Source organism: Rhincodon typus, chromosome 8 (genome assembly GCF_021869965.1).
Source record: "Rhincodon typus isolate 14 chromosome 8, sRhiTyp1.1, whole genome shotgun sequence".
Taxonomy (NCBI): domain Eukaryota; kingdom Metazoa; phylum Chordata; class Chondrichthyes; order Orectolobiformes; family Rhincodontidae; genus Rhincodon; species Rhincodon typus.
Window position 1 is genome coordinate 27,281,565 of NC_063339.1, and position 24,885 is coordinate 27,306,449.

At 39.6% G+C, this 24,885-nt stretch overlaps 1 protein-coding gene across 2 annotated transcripts in view; it reads left to right on the top strand.

Moving 5' to 3' along the window:
- Positions 1-24,885, top strand: part of mnat1 (MNAT1 component of CDK activating kinase) — a 140,610-nt gene that overhangs the window by 55,272 nt on the left and 60,453 nt on the right. For both annotated transcript variants that reach the window (XM_048600373.1, XM_048600372.1), the window contains exon 7: positions 20,542-20,663. In XM_048600373.1, coding sequence (XP_048456330.1) covers positions 20,542-20,663 — 122 coding nt within the window. The remainder of the gene's footprint in view (positions 1-20,541; positions 20,664-24,885) is intronic.

Here is a 24,885-nt window from a genome sequence, read left to right on the forward strand (position 1 = left end):
ACTGTAGCTCACTCATTACTTGCCTGCTTGTTCACCCACTGAGATTCGAAGACTGGACCAGAAAACACACAGCTAGTGTCATAAAAATGGTGCATGCTCTGTCTTCCCCTGATTCTACTCTGTTCAAATGGTGTTCCCAAGGTTCACTGTGCTGCACATTTGTTTGACAGTTGGGATCAGAAGGTTTTAGAAGGAATGAGCAGCAGTGTTGGGTCAGTAGACTCCTCCAGCCCAGTAGCAATCCACTCATCGTCACCATTGCTCCGGAGATTCAGGACACAGTAGTTTCTGGGGTACCTCCTGCAGCAAATCAGGTGATCCGGAAAACCGCCATGCTGATGAATGTAGTCAAATAAGCTAATGATACTTGTTTTCTGCTTAGCATTTTAAAAGTAAATAAAGGTGAAGGTTAATTTTATTTCTTCAATTCATGCAAATTTTATTGACTTGGTTTTTAATGAGGATGAGTGCATTACAATTAATGTAGCTTTGGGCAGTTATTAACCTACTTCTGTCACAGGTTAAGGCACAGAAGTTTAATTAGAAACTGCACTTGCTTCTTTATTAATAAAAATAGAAACTTTGTTCAGTAATCTTAGATTTGTTTGCACTTGTGTTTAAAATGGATGCGCAACACAGGTACTATCAATGTGCAGTTAAGATGGGCTAGCTGTAAGGAATAGGAACAAGAGTATCAAAGCCCCACCTAAACCTGTAACAGAATAAAACTAATGGGAGAGCTGGCATTGGCCAAGGTACCAAAAAGACAGCGCTAGGAACCTTGTATATCTATCTCGCCAAAATCTGGGAAACTATGCCAAAATTGGGATAGCTATTCTACAGATGAGTCAAGCAACAGTCTGACATAGTCATACACTGGAAGGATAGACCCACCAGAGGTAGCAATGCAAGGTTTACAGTCAGGAGAGTGTGGCTTGGAAGTTCTCAATATTGACTCTGTACCCAATGAAGTCTCCTTGCATCAGGTTAAACATGGCCAAGGAAATCTCCTGCTGATTAACAGCTATTATCCCTGTCTCAACTGAAGAATCAGTATTACTTTATGTTGAACACACTTGAAAGAAGCACTGAAGGTGACAGGAGCATAGATTACATTCTTGATGGGTCTTCAATGTCCGTTACCAAAAACTGGCTTGGTAGCAACATTATTGATTGAATTGGCTGAGCCCTGAAGGGCACAGCTACCAGACTCTACATTGAAAGGTGATGAGTGATCCAACACAAAGAGAAAACCTACTTGAGCTCTTCCTTACCAATCTGCAGCTGCTGATGCATCTATCCATGATGGTATGACTACCACAAAGTCTTGAGATCTCTCCTGACAGAGAAGACAGTACTGTGTGTTTTATGGATTTAGAACAGATCTTGCTGCTCCAAAACTTGGCAATAACAAAGTGCCAAAGGGTAACAGAAGTGACAAGTGTGTTCAACCACAAATTTTACTCTCGGTGCCTGACTTATCCATCACTATTATTACCATCAATCCAGGCTGCCTACCCTGATGCAATAAGGAGTTAGGAAAGCAGGGCAAAAGCAGCACCAGGCATGCCTAAAAATGAGTTACAGATGAAACTGCAACACACCATTTGTTTGAAGGGATACATGTAAAACAGTGGAAACAGCATGCTACAGAGAGAATTAAGTGATCCTAAAACCAATGGACCAAATTAAAGCGCTAGAATGCTCTTAAATCCAGTCGTGAGTAGTGTTTAACAATTAAGAAGTTAACAAGAGGGGTCTTCACAAACATGTCTGTCTTTGATGAAAATGGAATCCAGCATTTCAGGGCAAAAAACAGGGTTGAAGTGTTTGCAACCATCTTCTGCCAGAAGAACTGTGTGGTTGATTCATTTGAACCTCTCCCTAGGGACTCCACAATGTCACATGCCAAACATCAGCCAAATTTGATTCACTCCATTTAATATAAAGAAACAGCTGAGAACATTGGACTTAATAAAGGCTGTATTAGCTGTAATGCTGACCACTAGTTCTCTAGCCATGTCTCTAAAAAGGCTGTTCCAGTATGGTTAACGGACAGAATTATTTGCCCAGGAACATCCTGTCAGAAAAAAGGAGGATAAATTCAATCTGACCAATTGTTGCCCCACCAACCTACTCTCAATCATCAGCAAAATGAAGAAGGGTCTAGGCCTGAAACGTCAGCTTTCCTGCTCCTCTGATGCTACTTGGCCTGCTGTGTTCATCCAGCTCTACACCTTGTTTATAGCAAAATGATGGTGTTGTTCAACAATAATCTTCTCATTCACCTTGGGGAACGGGCTCAAGGAGTTGAATTGCCTACTCCTGCTTCTAGTTCTTATGCTCACTGATTGTTGAGTTTAGCTGCTACCAGGCCCACTTGTCTCCAAACTTAAGTTTGCTCAAATCCCTGACAAAAGACTTAAATTCCAAATAGACAGAAGGAGCCTTAAAAGATGGCTCCCAGGAGACACATGAAGTCCATTGATGATTCACTTCAGCCAGAAAGACAGACACAGCCTGTTGTGTAACCTTGGCATCGAGCATAAACGGATGCATTTAGAATTTGACTAATGAACACAATGGGACCTTCTGAAGATGTGGGAATTCAAAGCTTCTAATGAAACTAGGCGCTTAGAAGGATAACAATAATAGATTGATCTTATTTTCATCTTTGTAAATCTCTTTTAATTGTGCCTAATTTTTAACCTTTTTATTTTAAGTAATAACTATCACTCTTTTACAATGTAACTTTCAGCAATAGTTGTATAATAAACTAACTTTCGATCTTCTTTAACATTAAAGTTTTTACTACTGGTTATTTTTTCATTGGAGCACTTGCAAGTAAAACTTAACGTTATATAAATTCATAATTCGCAGAGCACTTTGAGGACACGCTTAGAGTGGTCGTGACATGTGAACAGCTTTGATATTAAGGTAGCATTTTGACAAAGGAATTCTAGCAAAATCCAAGGATGTGGGAAATGCAGTCATGCCTAGCAGAATGGAGGATAATTGTGTTTCTTGGAGGCTAATCATTTCCTGTAGAATTTCTTAAGGCAGTATCCTAGGACTGAATAAATTATAAAGAAATTGTTGGCTGATGAGTGAGTTGTATCTTGATCTGCATCATACTTCACAATTGGGGTCAAGCCATATATTGGTAAAATAAAGGTGTGTTTTATGCAAGTGCGCCAACATACTAAGGAGTGAAAATCATTCAATTGAATCTCTGCTGGTCAAGCTTTCTCTATTTCTTAGTGCAATTGGGAAATGTTCTAGAGGGGACCAGAGCTCAGATTGTCTCATTTTCCATTTAAGAAGATTGATTAGAGAATGATCCTAATGAAATTAAACTGTTAGGTTGTAATTTAATAACTTGTGTGTAACATGTTATTTGTAATTCTTGTTTGAATTGATAATTAATCAATTTTTTTGTGTAAGAAAATGAAGTCTTATTATAATAATGATTCAGTTATATCATAAATACTCAATTCATCAGCATGACATTTGATTTGTGTTTAATTTGAAACTTTTTTAAGGCTAGATTTGAGAGTTTTTTATGGCAAATAATGGTGTTGGTAGCTTAGTTAGCTAAAGCCATAAAAAGTACCAAAGCATCTTCGTTATAAATGTGGGTATTGAATGCAAAGAGAAAGAGGGGAAAATCATGGGCATTTTACAATGTAACATTATAATGAAACATAGTTAATTAATGAATTTCATCCATATTATGATATGCTCCATGCAGCCGCCTTAAGTAGAAAATGTGACAATCTAAGGCATGGTCCTCTCCTTGGATAGTTCCCAGTGGTGCCAAGAAACAGAGAATACCAGATTTCCCTGGTCTAAAAGCAGTGACTCAATTGAAAAAAGTTCACTTCTTGGCATGTTGACAAACCAGTCTAAAACACAGCTTTATTTTACTGAAATATGGTTTGACCCCAGAATTAAATGTGACTGGCTATGGTGAAGCATGTTTTGGGGTAGTTTCATATGGCTGTCTGATCAATGCTGATGGTTAGTGTGGAGGAACCAGAGAGTTTCATTATTAAGCTCACTCCATATGTAATTACTTTTGTGAACGGTGGGTACAAGACTAACTGCAAAAGAGAAGCAATAGATGATGGCATAAGGGAGAATAATTGAAACACCCTACTGTTTGAATAACAGCATCTTGTTCAGTTTATGAAACATGTGGGTTTGACCGATTGTAACTCATGTTTTTCTGTTATGGGGAAGCTAGAAAACTTATACTGCAAATTGTCATTTTCTGATAACCTCTGATTTGTTTAAGTCAATGTTTTTTTTCTAATTTTCTTTGTGCTTTCATTTATTTAATTTAATATAATTTTAGAACTCTTCTGCAGGTCAAGCTTTTTCTTGTATCTTATCACCACTGACAGGTCTGTCTTTTCTTAACCAAATGGAAAAAAATGACATGAAAAAAAGTCGAAATATTTTTAATTTGTTTGGTTAACACTGTTTATTGGGATTGTCTCATTGAGAAGGAATGTTGAAAGCTGGCATGTTCTAAATACATCATGAAATGCACCAGTTTCGTATGTTACTTTGAAATTGACTGCATTGTTCCCTTGAAGCCAAAGGAGGCGATTCTGTTGAACTCTGTCTTTTAGCAAATGTGATGTGTGGTAAAGCTTTTTCACACAATGAGCAGTTTGGATATCAAATGCGCTGCCTGTGGAAGTGTGGTGGAGGCAGAGTCAGTTGAGGCATTCTGGAGTGCGATGGATGATTTTTTTTCTATTCAAATAATGTGCAAGGATATGGGATAAAAGTCGGTGAATGACACAAAGTCATAATACTTGTTGGAAGAGCTGAGACAGACATGATGGGCCAAATGGCCGCCTCCTGCTTCATAATAATTCTGTGATATAGTTTTCTAAAACTGAGATCCCAATTACTTCATAATATTATCTGCAAAAGGTTCTTATTCATGTCAAGACTAAAATGATGGGATTAAAATATGTTTTTGATTCTGTAGAGAATGAAACTTTAGCATTTTTATTAACAAGTGATAGAGAAGAGCAAATTTTGCACTGAATTTCCTATTAAAGGACATGCCTGTATATCAACTGCTTTGTGAAATATGATGTAGTATCAAATGCAACTAAGAACTTCAGTTGGGTGAAATTTAGTTGGTCTGAAGTGAATCACTTCAGCTTCTTAAACGGCTGTTGGAACTTTCCCAAGATTCGGAACCCAGGTATTGGAAGTTCCAACTGCTGAAAGTTACCAAGCAGTCAGATACTGACAGCTGCTTCATTGCCGTCAGAGCCAGTGGGGTGATGACAGTGGCAGGCAGTGCATTCAAAGAGGCCTAAGTTTGCCCTGGTTTAGTAAAGATAGGCTAGGGATGAGGGTACCTCTCAGCAGCCTCCCAATGCCAGGTGCCTCGATTGGGCACAAACGTTTGTGACAATACATTGTTTGATGATAGTATAAGGTAGGGGTGGAGGTTAGAGAGACCTTAGGATTAGGGTAAAAGTTCGGCACAACATCGTGGGCCGAAGGGCCTGTACTGTGCTGTACTGTTCTATGTTCTATTAGTGACTCCCAACCCAGGAGGCCACGGATCAAACTGACATGAGTTGTTAGACAGTCTTCGGGAACACCGTGCATCTATCATTTAATCCCTGAGCCACTGTTGATTGCTGTGTGTTCAAGGATAATGGGTGCCAGTTGTCTCAGTAGTTTTCACAATTGGCCTCCCACCATTGTCAGCAAGGAATCCTGCAAAAGCTCTTTCTGCTGTCTTTCTGCGGGGTGATTTTGCTGCAGTCTGGAGACTGACTTGGAGCCTCTCTCACAACTGGGTTTGCCATGGTCACCATGGTTTCTAATGTGATGAGCTGGATTCAATTCCACCCATTGTTTCTTCAGCGATTTTAGTGTATTAAAGACCTAAAATATCATTAAGCCACTTTTGTCTAATTATTTTTGTGAAATTAGAGTGAAATCTCACCTTTCATAAGAAATTTTGAATGTCTTCAGGGTAATCAAAATATGAGGTGATAATCTAAAACTGATTTGATTAAAAACACACTTGATATTATCTGCAATCTTCAAAAATCACAGAAAAAATACTCTGGTGTCTGGTCAGACAGAGCATAAATGCACCTTTTTTATTTTCCATAAATCCAAGGCAAAACAGTGAATGAATGAAACACCATGTATAAAACTATAATCTGTTAGATCTTTAAGGCACTAGTACAAAGTAACATTATAAAGAATATGCCAGTGCATATATTTAAAATGACTAAATTGTATTTACAGCATAATACCAAGAGCAAAATAGCAACTTATTACTATAGTATTGACATAGATATGCTGAACAGGAAAGAATATTCAGATGTCAGTGTAACAGGATAGATAAATACCTGAGCCAGAAAGAGGTTTTTGCTCGAGAATAAAGGGATGAGAGTAGGCCTTCTTCAGACTGATTTGAAATTTAAAACAGTTAATTTTCAATAGAAAAAGATTAAGCTGAATAATATGCTGATCAAAAAAACAGTTTAACCAGGCATAAAGGGGCTCTTGCGGCACAGTGATATCCCTACGTCTGACCAGGAGGCTGGCTTCAAGTCCCACCTGTTCTGCAACACGTCTGAACAGGTTGAGTTAAAATAAGTAATGAGGTATTAAAAGGGTTGCAGCTAAATTCAAAGTCTCATGGCGATGTAATGAGATCATGTCAGAAATTTAGTTTAAGGGGGTGGTGTATAAAAAAACTAAATTAGTATCAAATAAAACCAGAGAGAGGATGACAATTTTAAGATTGGGTCATTGGTGGGCAGAGAGTAGATGGCTTCTGGGAATGGAATGAATGAGATATGGTGGTAATTTCAAAGTTTGGGTGAACTCAGTTTTATGCAGGATGGAATATGGGAGGCAAACTTAGAGAGTATTAGAATCATCGAATTAGGAGGTAACAAAAGCATAGATGAGGTTTTCGAAAGCAGATAGGCTTCGGTAGGGGCAGAGAATGATGATACAAAAGATGAAAAGGCAATATTGAGGACGGAAGAGTTATGAAATTGAAATCAGGATCGGCAAGAAGGCTGTGGTTGTTGGAAGCAAATCATTTCAACCATACAACATTGCTTCAGGAGTTTTTCAGGGCTTTGCCCTAGGCTTAGCCATCTTCAGCTGCTTCTTCATATTGCTGACCTTCGATCCAACATATGGTCAGAACTAGGAATGTTTGCTGATCACACCAGTGTTTAGTAATATTTGCAACTCCTTATGTAGTATTCATGGCCATATGTAGCAAGAACATGTAGCAATTGCCATCACAAATGAGAGAAAAAAAATTAACTATCTGCCCGTGACAGCACGAGCTTTACTGAATTCCTTACCATCAATATCCTGAAAGTTATCATTGACCATTACCAACACTGTTTGGGGTCTGGAGATTTGATATTATACATGTGCCTCCTAATTTCCCATATGCCTGTCCACCTTCTACAAAGTATACATCAGAAGTGTGATGGAGTGCTCTCCATTTGCCTGGATGTGTGCAGCTCCAGCAACACTTGAGAAGTTTGACACCTTCCTAGATAATACAGCGTATTTGATAACCATTCACTCCACCACTGCACACAGAAGCTGTAGAATGTGCCATCTACAAGATTCAGTGCAGTATTTTGCAAAGGATCCTTCAACAGCACCTTGTAAACCCACAGCCTCTACTACCAAGAGGACACCTTCCTGACTGGATCCATATTGCTGTCCCTTTGGTGTCATTGGGTTACAGTCTTGCAGCACTCTCCCTGACTACTGTCGGTGCACCTACATCAAATGTAATTCAGTGGTTCAAGAAGACTGCTTACCACCATCTGAAGGCAATTCGGGAAGAGCAGCAACCTTTGACCTTGCCAGTGAAACTAGCATCCCACAAAAGAATTTTCAAAATTTTATCATTGATAAATTGAAAGTAGGAATATTACAAGCGAATTTTGGGGGGAATTCCAGAGATAACTGTGAAGACTGAATAAGAAGTCATTGCAGGAGATTCTCTGGCTAAGGCTGGATGGGCAACAGTGGAGTCAAAAAATGGCAGTCCCACTCACCTGGACAATAGAGATTGGCATTTGAAAACATGGCCTGCTTAACCCTGTCAAGGGCTGTAGACAAGTCGAGAAGAATGACGAGGAGTTGTGTCACAATAACAGAGGATGCAGTTTATGACTTTAATTAGAGCTATTTCAGTACTGTGGCAGAAGTGGGAATCCTGATTTGAGAGGTTCAAACATGGAGTTGTAAGAAAGGTCAACATGGATTTGGAAGGTGACAGCACTTTCAAGACAGCAAAAGTACATGTAACTTTGTATTTTAAACAGATTTGAGACTAAAAATTTTCCAGATAGATGAATATGTAAACATAATGGAAAATACCCAATGCTCTTGAGCATGAAGCAATGGAAATGCATATGTCTAATTGCAAATGGAAAAGGCTTTTTGAAAAAATAGCAGATGTGATTAGGAGTTTTCCACACAGGTCACACACATTTATCGTTGTGATTCCATACCTGAAATAGCTACTTTAAGTGAAATGGCATAAATGAATTAGAGTTTCCTACAGAAATCCATGTTAAGGCCAAGTTAAATTCCTCTGGACATTTTCTTGCTCTGATAAACCAATGTGCAAGTTGAAATACTGTGAAATGCAGTGCTGCGAACTTGTAATTGAAATAAAATGCAAACTAAAATTTAATCATTCAATGTAACAGAAATACTACAAAATTCATATTTATAATTTCACAGACTTCAATGTTTGTGTGTCTTTACCTTTCTCATTTCCCATTCTGTTCCTTTCCTGTGCTTTCCTTCCCTGTTCAGAAACTTATTGTAAGTAGTGGGAGGCAGTCTCCTTTTCGTTGATTTCAGTAAAAATTAATATTTTGATTTCTTTAATATTTTTACAACGTTCTGATATGTAACATTGTCATTTTTCTCTATACAGATTTTTAAAAATTAAGGACATGGGCAGAGCTGGCTAGGCCAACTTTAATTGCATGCCTGTGAATGTTTCTGGGCGGCAGAATTGGTCCTTGGCCTCTGAATTGCTGGCATTGCTTTCTCCAGTTTCTCCTTCATATTTTAGTCGACACGTGTTCTTAAAAGAATTGTGTCCCTTTGTACAGGAGCTTTCTCCAAGTTGGTTTCTTCTGAACAAGGATCTCCCATCCTTTGGCACCTAAGTTGCATTTCTTGAAGGAAGTCTTCAGGGAGTCATTGAAATATTTCCTTTGAATCAAATTGGTTGAAGGCGAGTGATGCTGGAGACCCTGAGCAATGTTTCCTTTAAGCTGCGCAAAAGTCACTACCACGCACAGACTTCAGAGGTCCCCACATCAGGGGAATAAAAATGAGAGGGAATGCTGCTCATGAGGAGACCAAGATAGCGCAATCTACTGCCAGAAATGCTGAGTGGATGGATGCTAATACTTCGGCCTTTTGTTCTTAAGTGCTGTGACTCCCATCATTGAGGATGGGGGATATTTGTGGAATACTCACCTGCTAGGACTGCAGAGCTTTTATCTCAATTGTGGAATCACTTAGCCCTGTAGATTGCATGCTACTTATGCTGTTTTGCATTCAGCTGGTCCTGTGTTGTACCTTCACAAGGCTGACACTACATTTTTAGGTAAGTCTGGTTTTGCTCCTACCATGGCTTCCTGCACTCTTCATTGAACTACAGTTAATCTTCTAGCCCTATGGTAGTGGTAAAGTGGACAATATACAGTGCAGGGTGGTATGATGGCTCAGTGGTTAACACTGCTGCCTCACAGTGCCAGGAACATGGCTTTGATTCCAGCCTTGGGTGACTGTCTGTGTGGAGTTTTCATGTTTTCCCCGTGTTTGCGGGTGCTCCGGTTTCCTCCAGGACTCAAAAGATATACAGAATAGGTGGATTAATCATGCTAAATTGTCTGTAGTGTCCAGAGGTGTGCAGGCTAGGTGGGTTAGGGATGGTAAATGTGGGGTTATGGTGGCAGGGTGGGATGCTCTTCGAAGGGTCGGTGCATACTCGGTGAGGTGAATGGGCTCTTTCTGCACAGTAGGCATTCTATGATTCTGTGTGACCATGAGGTTACAGATTGAATATAATTCTACCGCTTCTGATGGCCCACGATGCCTCATTAATGCCCCATTTTTGAGTTGCTAGATCTGTTTGAAGCTTGCCCCATTGACCCCGATGATAGGACCACATAACACAATGGGGAGTAACCGTAATGTGAAGATGGGACTTCGTTTCCACAAGGACTGTGCAGTGATCACTCTTATTGATACCATCACAGACAGATGCATCTGCAACAAGAAGATCGGTGAGGATGAGGCCAAGTAAATTTTTCCCCTTTGTTGCTTCTCTTACCACCTGCCACAGGTCCAGTCTAACAGCTACATCCTTTAGGACTCAACCAGTTTGGTTGGTAATAGTCATCTGAGTCAATCCTGGTGATGGAAATTGAAGTTTCCCGTTCAGTGTACATTCTGTGATCTTGTGACCCTCTGTGCTTCCTCCAGTTGCTGTTTGGTATGGAACAGTAATGATTCATTAACCTATGGATAGATGTTAGGTGTTTGTCAGTTGGGGGGTTTCCTTGCTCATGTTTGGCCTGATGCCATGAGACCTCATGGGATCCAGAGTCAATACTGCGGACTCCTCAGTCAACTCTTCCAGAATTGTACATGACTGTGCAGCCATTCTCTCTGGTGGGTTTGTCCTGTCAGTTAGACAGGCTGTATCTCATCATTATGGTGATGAAGTCTGGGACATTTATCAGTAGGTGTGATTGTCAGGCTGTTGCTTGACTACTCTGTGGGGCAGCTTTCCCAATTTTCACACAAGCCTCAGATGTTGGTAAGGGGGAATTTGAAGGATCAACAAGTTTGCATTTGACATCATAATTTCTAGTGCCTCTGTTGATACTAGTGTTCCTTCTGGTTTCATCTTGTTTGGACATCATGATGGCTTGATATAACTCAGTGGCTTACTGGCCTATTTAGAGGGCAGTCTGGAGTCAACCACATTCCTGTGGGTCTGAAGTTTGCGTGTAAGCAAAGCTGGCAGTTAAGGTTTGTAGATTTCCTTCCATAAAGGACTTCGTGAACTAGATGGGTTTTTGACACAGTTTAACACAGTTACATGGTTGTCAAGAGGCCAGCAGTTAACTCAATTAATTAATTTAATCATTGAATTCAAATTCCATCATCTGCCATGATGAAATTCAAAGCCATGTTCCTAAAACGTTAGCCTGGGCATCTAGATTACTAGTCCAGTGACATTACCTTTACACCACTGTCTCCCTCAGGATGCTGATGGGCCTGTGTGTATTCTGAGCACTAATGAATGGGATAATTAACAGCTTAACCCTGTTATCACGGCTGTCCTGTTTCAGTATGATTCTAGAAATACTTGTGTTCCTAATTACGGAAACAACGTTCATAAAATCGGTCAGGTCCTGATGTGGGATGACTTTGATATGGGGTAATGTGCAACACATAACCCAAAACACACAGGGTGATGGTCAAGGGGTGTTTTTCTGACTGGAAGTATGTGTCTGATGGGGTCTCACAGGCTGTTTTTGGGGCAATTGTTGTTCTGGTTCATATAAATGTTTTAGACTTGAATGTAGGAGGATTGCTGAGTAAGTTTGTGAATATATGAAAATTGGTGGGGTGGTAAATAGTGAGGAGGATAGCCTTAGTTACAGGAAGATGTAGACAGACTACTCAGATGGGCTGATCAATGGCAAATGGAATTCAATCTGGATAAATGAGAGGTGATGCACATGGGCAGAACAAACAGGAGAAGGGTATACATGAATGATAGGACCCTGGGTATCACAGAAGATCAGAGGGACTTTGACATGCATGCCTATGAGTCCCTTAAGATGGCAAGACAGGTAGGTAAAATGGTTAAGAAGGCTTATGCTATACTTGCTTTTGTAAGTTGAGGCATAGAGTTTAAGAGGAGAGAGGTTATGCTGGTTAGGCCACAGCGAAAGTATTGTATGCAATTCTGGAATCCACATTAAAAGAGGGTTGAGATAGTACTCGGGAGGGTATAGAAGATATGTACTCAGGACATTGTCTGGGCTGGAGAGCTTTAGTTATGAAGAGAGATTGGATAGATTGGGATTGGTTTCCTTGGAGTAGAGGAGACACAATTGAGATGTATACAATTGTGAAGTGCATAGACAGGGTAGATGGGAAGAAATATTTCCCTTTGGTGGAAGGATCAGTGACTGTGGGGCAAAGATTTAAGCTAAGGGACAGAAGGTTTTCTCACCCAGAGGAGGGAGGGAATCTGGAACTGTCAGGCTACAAGGATTGTAGTGGCAGAAACCTCATTACATTTAAGAAGTATTTAGATATACACTTGTGATGTAAAGGCATACAAGGCTATGAGCCAAGTGCTAGAAAATGTGATTAGAATTGTTAGGTGGATGTTTTTGGCAGGTGCAAACTTGATAGGCTGAAGGGCCTTCTGTGCTATAGACCTCTATTACTCTAAGCAGGAAATGCCAAGGTAAAGAAATTGGCCCAAAAGAGAGAGATTCGAGCAAAATAACATTAAGTGTGAACTATCTATATCAAGACATTTAAGTATAAAAACAAAATGAAGAATTTTGAAGTGTCATTGGTTAGATCACACCAGAATGCTGTGTGCATTTTGGATCCCTACGACAGAAAGCGCATTAGAAAGATGCCATGTAGATTTGAAGTAAACTTTGAAGGTGTGTAGTGATGTAAGGTGTATGATTTATAAATAATTTAATACTGTTTAGTTTAGAGTTTAGATTTAGAGCTAGTCATAATGTGGGTTTGGCCTGTGTCTATGAATGGATTTAATGATTAGCTTATCAGTATTTTTTGCAGCATGATGATTTTTAAAACAAAACAGTGTGAGAGAGAGACGTTCCGAGCAATGGGATTTTGTTTTCATTGAGTTTTCCAAACAAACAGAGGAAATACTAGCTTTCAGCTGAAAGGTTCCAGAATTTTGTTTTGACTTGGAGGGGAAAACAATCATTTTGATTTCAGGTTTGCAGAAGTTTTGGCTGCATTTGGATTTGTACCTGACATGCGGCTTGCTTGTTAAATATATTCAAGCTTGAGATAGATTTTTAATCAGTAAGGCAATCAAGGGTTATGGGGCAAAAGCAGACAAGTGCAGTCAAGAATGATCAGATCAGTCACAATCTCATTGAATGGTGGAGCAGGCTCGATGGGCTGAATGGCCTACTTTGACTGCTATGTTTTCTGGTCTTGTGCGCACTTGATACAGGATCTGACTTGTCCGTGATAACTTTAGCTGAGATCGTACAAAATTCTTCATGAATCTATTGTTTTGTGATAGGAAAATGATTAGGAAAAGTTGCACAAATTGTGTTCTCTGTAAACGTGTAAAATAGTGTACAGACAGTGGACTGAAATATAGTTTTATCAATTAACTTTAGTTTTCAAATAATTTTGTGCAAACTGGAAGCAAGATAATTTAAACTAAATGCTCCTTTGTTAGTGGCAACTGTTTTGATATCTTAAATGTGCCCTTTTGTCTTTCTGAAAACATTTTGCTGAACAGTTCTGTTGTTGCAGCTGCTGCATATGCCTCCTGTATTAGTTGAAAACCATCATATAAATTTCTCCTTGCCCTCATCCACCTGTGTCGACTAAATATGCATAACTTAGTTAAACACTGCAAAAGGTGTAAATCCCTCCTCTATAATATATTTAGCCCACCTGAAAAATATCAAAATTTAGTAACTTCTAAAGGGCTTTATACCTTTTCAGTGTCTTGTTTTTATTTTTGAGATTTTGTCTGGCTTTTAGTTAGATTAACTGAGAGAGCCACCAACCAAGCTTAATCAGTAGTAAGCTGTAATTGGTGTCCCGTATAGCTAAAACGCTCACAGAAAGAAAACCAGAAGTTCTGAGCAAATTTCAGGTGTATAGTTTGAACTCCTTGTAACTGTAAAATAAAAGAATGGCCATAATGCAGATGGAAGCCATTCAGCCAGCTATCCCTGTGCGAGTTCTTGCCAAGAGCATCTCAGCTAGCCCCACTCTCTTGCCTTTTCCTCACAGCTCTCCAAATGTCATGATTAAATTGATCAAAAGTGAAATTTACCTATAAATTGATTTTTAAAAATGCGTAAAATTGTGAAATATTTCAACGTCACTGTTTAATTTGAGCCTTCTCTTGAGCAAGTATTTTTATTAAAACGTATCTGAGAAGCATCATGTACATTAACACTCTCTCAAACATTATCTGCTTTCCTTTTAGTTTTGAATACATTCTCAAGGTTTTGTTGTCAAAATGAACAAGTGAACATCTTTAAGTTAGAAGCAAGGGGAAGTAAAACTAGGGAGTGGTACTGCTGTTGTGACTTTTGGGAGTATTCAGAAATCCGCAAGCACCTGCCGATCTAGAGAAACTTGAGCCATTTAGCTATTGCAATTATGAGCAAATCTGCAGAAAAATTATTATTCTCCAACAAACCTTGGTATATGTGTAAGGAATTGGCTTCTAATTGACTTCAAAGTATAAAATATATTGTACCATGTAGCCTCAAAACAGAAATTAGAATTTGTACATATTTCTCCTTTAATCTTAGAAAATGCCCCATGTCTAGAGCTGCCCCAAGCAAAGTACGTGCTTTCATCTGTTTGCTGTATCTTGTTGGAATACATCAGAAGCCAAAAGCCAGATGCTATAGCTTGAGGGGTGCCACTCTGCATCAAGTATAGCTATTCCCATCTGCTGTTACTGCCTAGGTGAATTGAAAGGATTTGCAGGTTGACAGTCAATGTGTTTGGCTGTGTTATAAACAGACCTTCCATCACCATCGAATCCAGTAGTGAGACTCTGTGCCCCAAGATCTCCACATTTCCATTGTGCCAACAGAATAATACATTGCATGTGACAAGCTGCAATGGTATCATTATACAAACAACACCTCCTTCAAATTTGTGACCAATGTCTCAAAATCAAGCACTATACTACTTTATTCTTTCATGAGATGTGGGTATCATTGGCAAGACCAGCCTTTGTTTCCTGTCCCAAATTTCCCTTGAACTGGTTGGCTTGCTGGGCCATTTCAGAGGGCAGTCAAGAATCAAGCATATTGACATGTGGCCCAAACCAGGTAAGGACAGCAGATTCCCTTCTCCAGAAGATGTTGGTGAAGATTTTTGCAATAATCAATGATAGTTTTATGGTCACTATTATTATGAATAGTTTTTGTGTTATAGACTTATTGATTGATTTTAAATTCCAGCAGCTTCTCTAGTGGGATTTGAACACGTCCCCTGGGGCATTAGCCCGGGCCACTGCTTTACAAGTTTAGTGACATTACCACTAATCCACATTTCCCCATCACCTGACATATGCTCTCTATTCATTTATGGGATATGAATGTTGCTGTGCAGGCCAGCATTAATTTTCTTGGAGAAAGTGTAGGTGAGCTGCATTCCTGAACTGCTGTAGTCCTTTAGGTGTGAGGACAACACTACAGTACTGTTAGGAATGATGTTCCAGGATTTTGACCCAGCAATGGTGAAGGAACATTAATATAGTTCCAAGTAAAGATGATGTGTGACTTGTTGTTGATGTTCTCCGGGGCCGGTGTCTTCTGCCCTTGTCCTTCCAGGTGGTAGAGGGCATGGGTTTAGAAAATGCTGTCAAAGGAGCTTTGGTGAGTTAATGTAGTGCATCTTGTAGATGGTGCTCACTGTTGTCACTGTGCATCGGTGATAAAAGGAGTGAATGTTGAAGTTGGTGGATACTGTGTCAATCAAGCACACTTTGGATCTGAATGAAGTTGTGCTTCTTAAGTGCTGCTAGATCTGCATCCATCTGGACAGATGGAAAATATTTCATAAGGTTCCTGACGTGTGCCTTGTAGATGGTGAAGAGAAATGAAAAACTCAGCTGGCTGAGGAAACATAGATCAGTGAAATGGGCATCATCTCAGTCCATTATCGTCCTCTACAGTAAATGAATAGGTTGGCACAACATCGTGGGTGGAAGGGCCTGTACTGTGCTGTACTGTTCTATGTTCCTTGAAACAGAGACTGTTCTGCCAGAGTGGGGCTCCTGAGCCACAACAGGTGATGCTTAACACTGAGTTTACCATCACAGTGCGAACCATTTCCTTATGAGACAGAAAGTCTACATAAGGATTACGAATTGGTGTAGGCTTGGTGTGCCAAAGGGCCTGTTCCTGCCTGTATTGTATTGTATCATATAAAACTGCCACTTGCATGTTAAAAACATTCTAGGTCAATATTGTTACTGGATAAAACCAACTGACTTAATTGCGCCTAATGTGCCTTTCTAAATTGATTTCTCCAGAGTTTTTTATTTATTGAAAAAACATGAGTCATAATTATTCCTTGTGTTGACTTAGATAGGAACTGAGAGGTATTTCAAATTCTTTGGACTCAAATATACTTTGAATACATTGATATCATAATGATGGCATTACTGAGAGTTATAGTAAATGAAGATAAATGTTTTTATTTGACTGGAAGGTTACAGTAGATTTAATAAAAGCATGAAGGTTAAGTAATAAAATGGGCAGCCCAACTGAGTTATGGTGCGTTTGAGTTTTATGAGAACCTCCTTCCTACTTAATCTAACCATATCCGCACATATTTCTGTTTTTTCCCTTTCATGTTTATCTAGCTTCCCCTATTTTGAGATTATCTGGTTCATGTGTTGTAGGAAATAATTTCCATATTCAGAATTAAAATTGAAAATGGAATAAATGGAACTAAGACAAACTTGGAATCTGTTGCACTTGCAATGCTGGGACCATGTAACCTTAAGAGATCAACAGCTAAAAGTAAGTTCACAAAATAGCGGTTGTTTGTACTCAGCTAAAGAAATGGAGACATGATGTCTGTAATCCTTGCAAGAAAGGCAATCCAGAGAGATATGTTGTTTTGGCAGTTGGAGCTAAATTAGTTTAAGAACATTCAGTTATCTCTGAAACGTTGTAAAATCCATTTACTTCATCAAATAAAAGAAGAAATTATGAATAGTGATAAATAACCTCAAAGTCTGTTTGAAGAATATGCTTCATTGGCATGAAGATGGAAGAAGCTTAGGGAGGTTCTCTGGTTTCAGTTTATCTGGGTGCTGGTAGGAAGAGTAAAATGCAATTTTGACTTTATATGGTCCTCAGCTTACTGGGAGATAGTTGATGATAGTTGACTGGACCTGAGCTGTCAGCAGAGCAACAAACTAATTTCTTCTATTACCAAGTATAATGCAGGTGAGGCTTAATCATAATTTGAATTTTGTGAGGGAACAGACGCTGGAGGATGACCAAGTTTGAAGCTAGTGGAAGAAGTATGTTGTGGCAAAAGAAAACAATCACCTTAAATTAATTTGGAAGTATCGAGAAGGCAAGCAGAACAAGGAACTAATAAATCCACAGCCCAGAAGTAATAAATTAGTTTTATCTCCTGAGAATAAGAAGTTGAGGACAATTAAATACTCTCCAGAGGAGGCATATGTATGATGGTCCATGCAGAAGTAAATCATTTTAAGTTTGATCTATCTTTTGAGCCAAATATTTGGAGAAACTAAGTAGAAAAACTGAGTACATAATAGCACCATTGGCTGGTCCTCGAATCAAGGATGTTGGGTTCTTGAGGTTGAGAGTTTCTGCTGTGTGCCTTCATGTCACTGAACAGGCTGATTCTTGATCTGAGGATCTTTAGGCACATGGGGTATCACATGAGGTAGTAGGACCTAGAGTGCAGGATTTGCTTCTTTTTCTTTTCTCCTCTGCCACTGCTCTGTCACATCATTAAGGCATTTGGATAAGTTGTCATTATTTTGAACAACTAGTAATAAGTTCTTCCCAGTCATTAGCGTCAATGTTGTCATGCTTTATGGAGATCTTCAGAGTGTCCATGCCATGTTTCCTTTGACTTTCCCTGATATGCCGGTCGTTTGAGAACTGAGAATTCAGAACCTGGCAGGGGAGACATTTTTAAAACATCTGGACATGGTGTCCACTCCATTGTAGTTCATCTAGCAGTCGTTGTGCCTGAATGCTTGTGGTATTAGCTTTAACAAGGACATATGTGTTTGTTTGATGGTCCTACTGTTGAATCTGGATACATTGCTGATAGAGTTTCTCTAGCATTCCTGTGTTACTGGTACACAGTACAGATCCCACTGCACTACAAGAATATAGTAGTGACTATTGCTTTTGTTGACCTGTGGTGGTATTTGTTGTCAAATATTTCCTTGCCATATTGTGCTAATGTAGCTAAAGCACTATTGGATTTCCTCATCAATGGTAGCCTTTTATTGGTGCCAGTAGTCAAGGTATTGGAAGCGCTCAACATAGTTGGAGGGTGGAATATTTGACCATCTCTAGGTTGCTATGAGTCATGTTTTAGCAACATTCAAGAACAAGCTGAGTTTCTTGCATATAGAAATGGAGAGATTGAGAGTGTTTGCAGAGTGGGCAGCAACACTGCAGTCATCTGCATTTTGTAGATCATATGAGTCTGTGGTGGTCAGTTTAGTTTTAGCATGGAGATGACTAAGGTTAGAATTTTCCATACAGGCTGTGTATATATTACATGTACCAGAGAGCTGTTGAATTTTGATGAGATGAACAACTACTATCAAGTCGATTATAAATAGCATGGGGGCTATCACACAGTCTTGCTGGATACTGGTCTGGATTTTGAAGGTGACTGCTTCAGATCTCCCACTCGAGTAGCAGTCAAACTATCATGCATTTCATAAATAGGCATAATTTATCCGATTAAGATTATTTGTGCAGAATTCTTTTATATATTGTGTTTTTGCTTAAAAGCATGGAATCTTATGGGATAATTAGATTGCTTAAAATGAGGTGTTTTGATTTCTTGTTAAGTATTAATGGTCCATAATTGGGTCATAACACCATTAAATCCTTTTATGCTCGTTGGCTCACTGTTCCTTGTAACAGCGTGACTGACATTCTTACCGTCCTTTGGGTTAAGATGTTGGCCCTGAATTCATCATTGGATGTATTAGCAAATGTCTTTTATTTGAGATATAGGTTTGGGCACCCCTGAAGTTTTTCATCGTTCATCTAGCTCATCAAATCATTTTTTTTAATCTCTGTGTTCTGGTATCATATTTGTGAATTCACATTGTGCCTTTTTTCATTTTTGTTATATAGAAACCACAGTTGTACAGAAATTCCAAATATGGCATAGCCAAGGTTCTAAAGAAGTTTAACTTAACTTTTGTGCTTTTCAATTCTAGCCCTTTAGAACAGAAAGGGAGCAGGAAATCCCATTGCTCTGTTTACATTTTTTATTGACCTTATTAACTTGCATTGTGAGGTGTGTTAATGATTTGTGAGTTTGTAAGCCTTCTTCCTTTGTTCTTCCACCCTGTTCAGATTCTAATTATCCAAGAAATGCCTTATTCTTTCTATCAAAATGCACATCTCCGTACTTATGTCTTGAAATTAATTTATCAATAGCACACCCTTTCTGAAAATGTATTAAAATAATGTAAGATTGTTTACATTTTTCGAAGAATTGATAAGAAGAGGGCACATTCTCAGTCAAAGAACAAAGTGGAAATTTAATTCCAGGCTTGCAGCCTGGAATGCTTGTTGCACAAATGACTCTTGATATTGTTTAAAAACTGTACCATGACGAAGTTAAATTAGAAAGGTAGTAGATAATAAGTTGTATTGAAAATGGAAAGAAATCAGGATGGGATTAAAGTAAAACTGCTGGAGAAACTCCACACAGTTCTGGCAACATCTATTGAGAAAGAAATAGTTAACATTTCTCATTCCACAGACATTGCCATATCTGCTGAGTTTCTCCAGCATTTTATTTTTATATCAAATTTCATGCACCAGGGTGTTTTTTGCTTTTGTTTTGGAATTAGAATAGTTAGGTCCAGTTGAAGAGCAAGTAACCAAACAGGTCCAGAGGACACTATGCCCTTCTCCGCTGTAACCTCTGGTTTGTGTTAAGAAGATTAATGGGATGGCATGGTGGCTCAGCAGTTAGCACTGCTGCCTCACAGTGCTTGGGAGCCAGGTTCAATTCCAGCCTTGGGTGACTGTGTGGAGATTGCACATTCTCCCCATGTCTGCACGGGTTTTAGCTGGGTGTTCCAGTTTCCTTTCACAGTCCAAAGATGTGCAGCTAAGGTGGATTGGCCATGCTAAATGCTGGGTTACAGGAATAGAGTAGGTGCTGGGTCTGGGTGAGATGTTCTTCAGAGGGTCCGTGCAGACTCGATGGGCTGAATGGCCTCTTTCCACACTGTAGGGATTCAATGATTCCATGATTCTAATTATTTGTAAGGACTTTGGTTTGCCAGACTTTCGTGAAGTAATCCATAACTGTACTGTCCATTGATGTTGGAGCTACACAGATATTTCTGGTGCACACTGTATTACTCACTATTTGTTTCTTTTTATATTTCAGAACTAATCCTTTTAACTTACATTGTCTTATAAACAGGGTCAACAGATATCCTTACAGCCAATGCCAAGGATAGAAGAAGCACTGTATGTTTACCAGCCTTTGCAAATAGAGACTTACGGACCTAAAGTGCCAGAATATGAGTTGCTTGGAAAACAAGGGTAAGTAATTAATTTATGCCCTCTTGGTGGTTGTTTTGTCCAATTCTTGCTTAAAGCATAAGAAGCCTACTAAAAGCTTTTACTTAAAATATCTGAGATAACACGGTGTAGAGCTGGATGAACACAGCAGGCCAAGCAGCATCAGAGGACCAGGAAAGCTGACGTTTTGGGTCGAGACCCTTCTTCAGAAATGGGGGAGGGGGAGGGGAAGGGGATTCTGAAAAAAATAGGGAGAGAGGGGGAGGCGGTTAGAAGATGGATAAAGGAGAAGATAGGTGGAGAGGAGACAGGCAGGTCAAAGAGGCGGGGTTGGAGCCAGTGAAGGTGAATGTAGGTGGGGAGTTAGGGAGGGGATAGATCGGTCCAGGGAGGACGGACAGGTCAAGGAGGTGGGATGAGGTTAGTGGGTAGGAGATGGGGGTGGGGCTTGAGGTGGGAGGAATGGTTAGGGAGGCGGGGACTAGCTGGGCTGGTTTTGGGATGTGGTAGGGGGAGGGGAGACTTTGAAGCTTGTCAAGTCCACATTGATACCCTTGGGCTGCAGGGTTCCCAAGCGAAATATGAGATGCTGTTCCTGCAGCTTTCGGGTGGCGTCATTGTGGCAATGCAGGAGGCCTAGGATGGACGTGTCGTCCAAGGAGTGGGAGGGGGAGTTGAAATGGTTCGCGACTGGGAGGTGTAGTTGTTTGTTGCGAACTGAGCGTAGGTGTTCCGCAAAATCTACCCTCCCCTGACCGCATCCCAAAACCAGCCCAGCTAGTCCCCGCCTCCCTAACCATTCCTCCCACCTCAAGCCCCACCCCCATCTCCTACCCACTAACCTCATCCCGCCTCCTTGACCTGTCCGTCCTCCCTGGACTGACCTATGCCCTCCCTAACTCCCCACCTATGTTCACCTTCACTGGCTCCATCCCTGCCTCTTTGACCTGTCTGTTTCCTCTCCATCTATCTTCTCCTCTATCCATCTTCTATCCGCCTCCCCCTCTCCCCATACTTTTTTCAGAATCCCCTTCCCCTCCCCCATTTCTGAAGAAGGGTCTCGACCCGAAACGTCAGCTTTCCTGGTCCTCTGATGCTGCTTGGCCTGCTGTGTTCATCCAGCTCTACAATCTGTTATCTCAGATTCTCCAGCATCAGCAGTTCCTACTATCTCTATTTAAAATATCTGTTTAGCCCATAGAGATTTCCTTTTTTTAAGATTTTCCTTAGAAATCTTGTGTTATTGCTGTTCCAATTCTGTGTTCTGACCTTTTACCTCCACTCTCCAGTGACAAATTTCAGGCACCATATGATCTGACACCTGGTTGTGGGCATTTGCCTCCCACAGGGTATTTGTACCTGATGCAGCAATTCTTATGTTAGTTTTCCTAACATGAAAACTAAATATGGCTAATGTAGTACTGAAAGATTGAACAACTCACAGTCAGAGGCACTTCAGGATCTGGGCTAATATTAAGCTATTTGGTTGCAAACAATAGCTCGCTTCACAGTATGTCATGCTTCAAGTGGCCCCAATTAAGATGGAGACTGCGACCTTTATACTTTCAGGTCACATGTTATGAAACGATGATATCATGAGCAAATCTCCAAAAGCTATACTGCATATGAGTTGTCAGACATAACACACCATAATAGGTCTTTAGATAATATTAGATTACAGATTGGCAAGCAAGAGATTTCTTTAAAAACACAAGGTAAACAGTGGAAAAGTTTGACAATTGTTATAAAATAACATATTCATGATTGACCTTTTGCAACATTTTTGCTTCATCCACATTTGAAATTTGTTATACCTTCTTGTTCTGTACTCAGTTTTCATGTCAAGGTGACCGTTTGTAAACCTTGACAGAACACCCCCACCCCCACCGCGCGCACGCACACACACACACACACGAATGACCTGCTGCCCTGGTCTTACATTAGTTAAGAAAATGATATTCTTATTAAATTATGGATTCTGGCTAATTTTAAACATCCTTTCAGAAATAGCCACAAACTTCCTTTTTTGTATTTTAAAAGGAATTTTAACAAAATAACTGATCCGTAATCAATTAGGCAAATTAAGTAAATTCATTACATCCTTCAAGCTCACCTAAAAGCATCTTTCTCTCCAAGAACAACAGCCATTTAACACAGTTAAATGACAAAATACTTAACAGACCAATTGTATACATATTAAAAGAACAAGTGACAGAAGGGGTTTCAGGATAAATGACCAAAACATTTGATCAAAGGAGTAGATTTTAAGGAGAATCTTAAAAGAAGTCAGAGGTTCAGTGGGAAAATTCCACATTTTAGGATCAAGGCAGCTGAAAGCACAATTGCCAGTGCCAGGAGTACTTTTTTTTCCCTTGAAGCCCTTATTTATAGAGCTCCTCCTTCCTCTTTCCCCTACCCACTCGCTGTAATTCACAAAACCTTTAAACACTTTTTCAAAAGTATGTACAACTGTTCTCCAATACCACCACGACCAATACCAACCCAAATGATTTTTAGAGTATTTCATAAAAACCCTGCCAATCCAAGCATTTGAAGAAAGGTTGTGATATAATTTGGCGCTACACTGACATCTGTGTCAGCAAATTTTGTATAAAAGACTCTGTCTCCTGGCTTTGACTCAAATAAAATAGCCAGTGTTCTCCAAGGCAGCATACAAATTAATTTCTGAGACACTCAATGTGTTACACTTGGGAGCAAATCTGTTTCCCCACTTCTCTACATTCAAAATGCATGCTGTTTCTAAATCTGTTTCTCCTTTGCAGATGTCTCCACATTTTTCTTTGTGTTAGCAGTGAAGTGTAGGTTATGAATAGGCATCAGCAAGATTGCTTATGGTCAGATGACAGGAAACGCAACTCAAGTATAAGAAGTCATATTAGTATCTTGGATCTCCCTTTCTAGGATGGGATCTTTGATTCTGTGCAATGTTGGCCGTAGTGGCAAAGAGACTATCCAAATAAACTAAATGCATCAATCACCGGATTTGACTAAAAGGGTCTAGGTCCGAAACATCAGCTTTCCTGCTCCTCTGATACTCTAGGCCCGAAACATCAGCTTTCCTGCTCCTCTGATGCTGCTTGGCCTGCTGTGTTCATCCAGCTCTACACCTTGTTATCTCAGATTCTCCAGCATCTGCAGTTCCTACTGTCTCTATACCAGATTTGACTGTTTTGTTTCATGAAGGGTGTAGAAACAAAAAGGGGCAGGCCTTGGAAGTAACAGTTAATGAATTGGCTTCCTGCACAATGGCTTCATTTAATTTATTAATTGCTGAAATCAATTTAGGATAGATGTTAAAAATGAATTAAACTGCATCAAGTTTTCATTATCAGAGTCTTAATAGAAATAGTGATTTCATTTCATGAAATATCTTTTCATATGTCAAATATTCTCATACTCAAATTCAATAGTATCGGCAAATACACACTGTATATGCACTCTTTGCCTCCTGTCATGACATCCCAGTAAGCCTGGGACAAAGGACCAACAAGTTTGTTCCAAAACACCAGGAAACTTTTACAGCTCTGCTCTTTGCCAGTGAATGAAGCCAGCCTTGTGTTGCAGACAATCAGTGGGAATTCCTGGCTGTGCTGTAGATCAGGAATTCCTGCCTGTGGTAACAGGTTTACTCCAAGAACAAAGCAGTACTCGAGATGTGCTGCAACGGGGACTAATTCTGAAAATGAATTTTAGAAATGGTAGTACCAAATAATGTGCCTGATTAAACAAGACCTTAACTTCTCCAATGTTTTCCTACTTGTCTTTCCTGACTAAACCAAAATGCATTGTTTATGTCCTTGTTTGCATTAGTTTCAACACTCCTGATCTGCCAATCATCTTTAGGCTCCACTTATTCCCCGTGACCTGAAAGTGTTGATTTTAAAACTTGTATCCTCATTACCAAATCATCCCAAGATCTCAAGCTAGAAAACTGATCTTCTGATTTCCATTCCTGATTATTATTTGTTCATCTAATGTGAAGTTTATTTTAATTCTTACTCCTTTGTTTGAAAATTGTTGGTTGCTTTTTCAGCCTTTACTTTCCAGTCCTCTAAAATTGTTTATCTGGCTCCTTTCATCGAGTTATCTCCCTACTTTTAAAAACCTCCTTAATGCCTGTCTCTCAAGCAATGCTCTATTAGTCTCTTCCCTTATATCCCCTTTTGTTCTTTCTTGAATCCATGTATCTCTTTCCTCATTTTCAAGCAGTGTGAACAAGCTC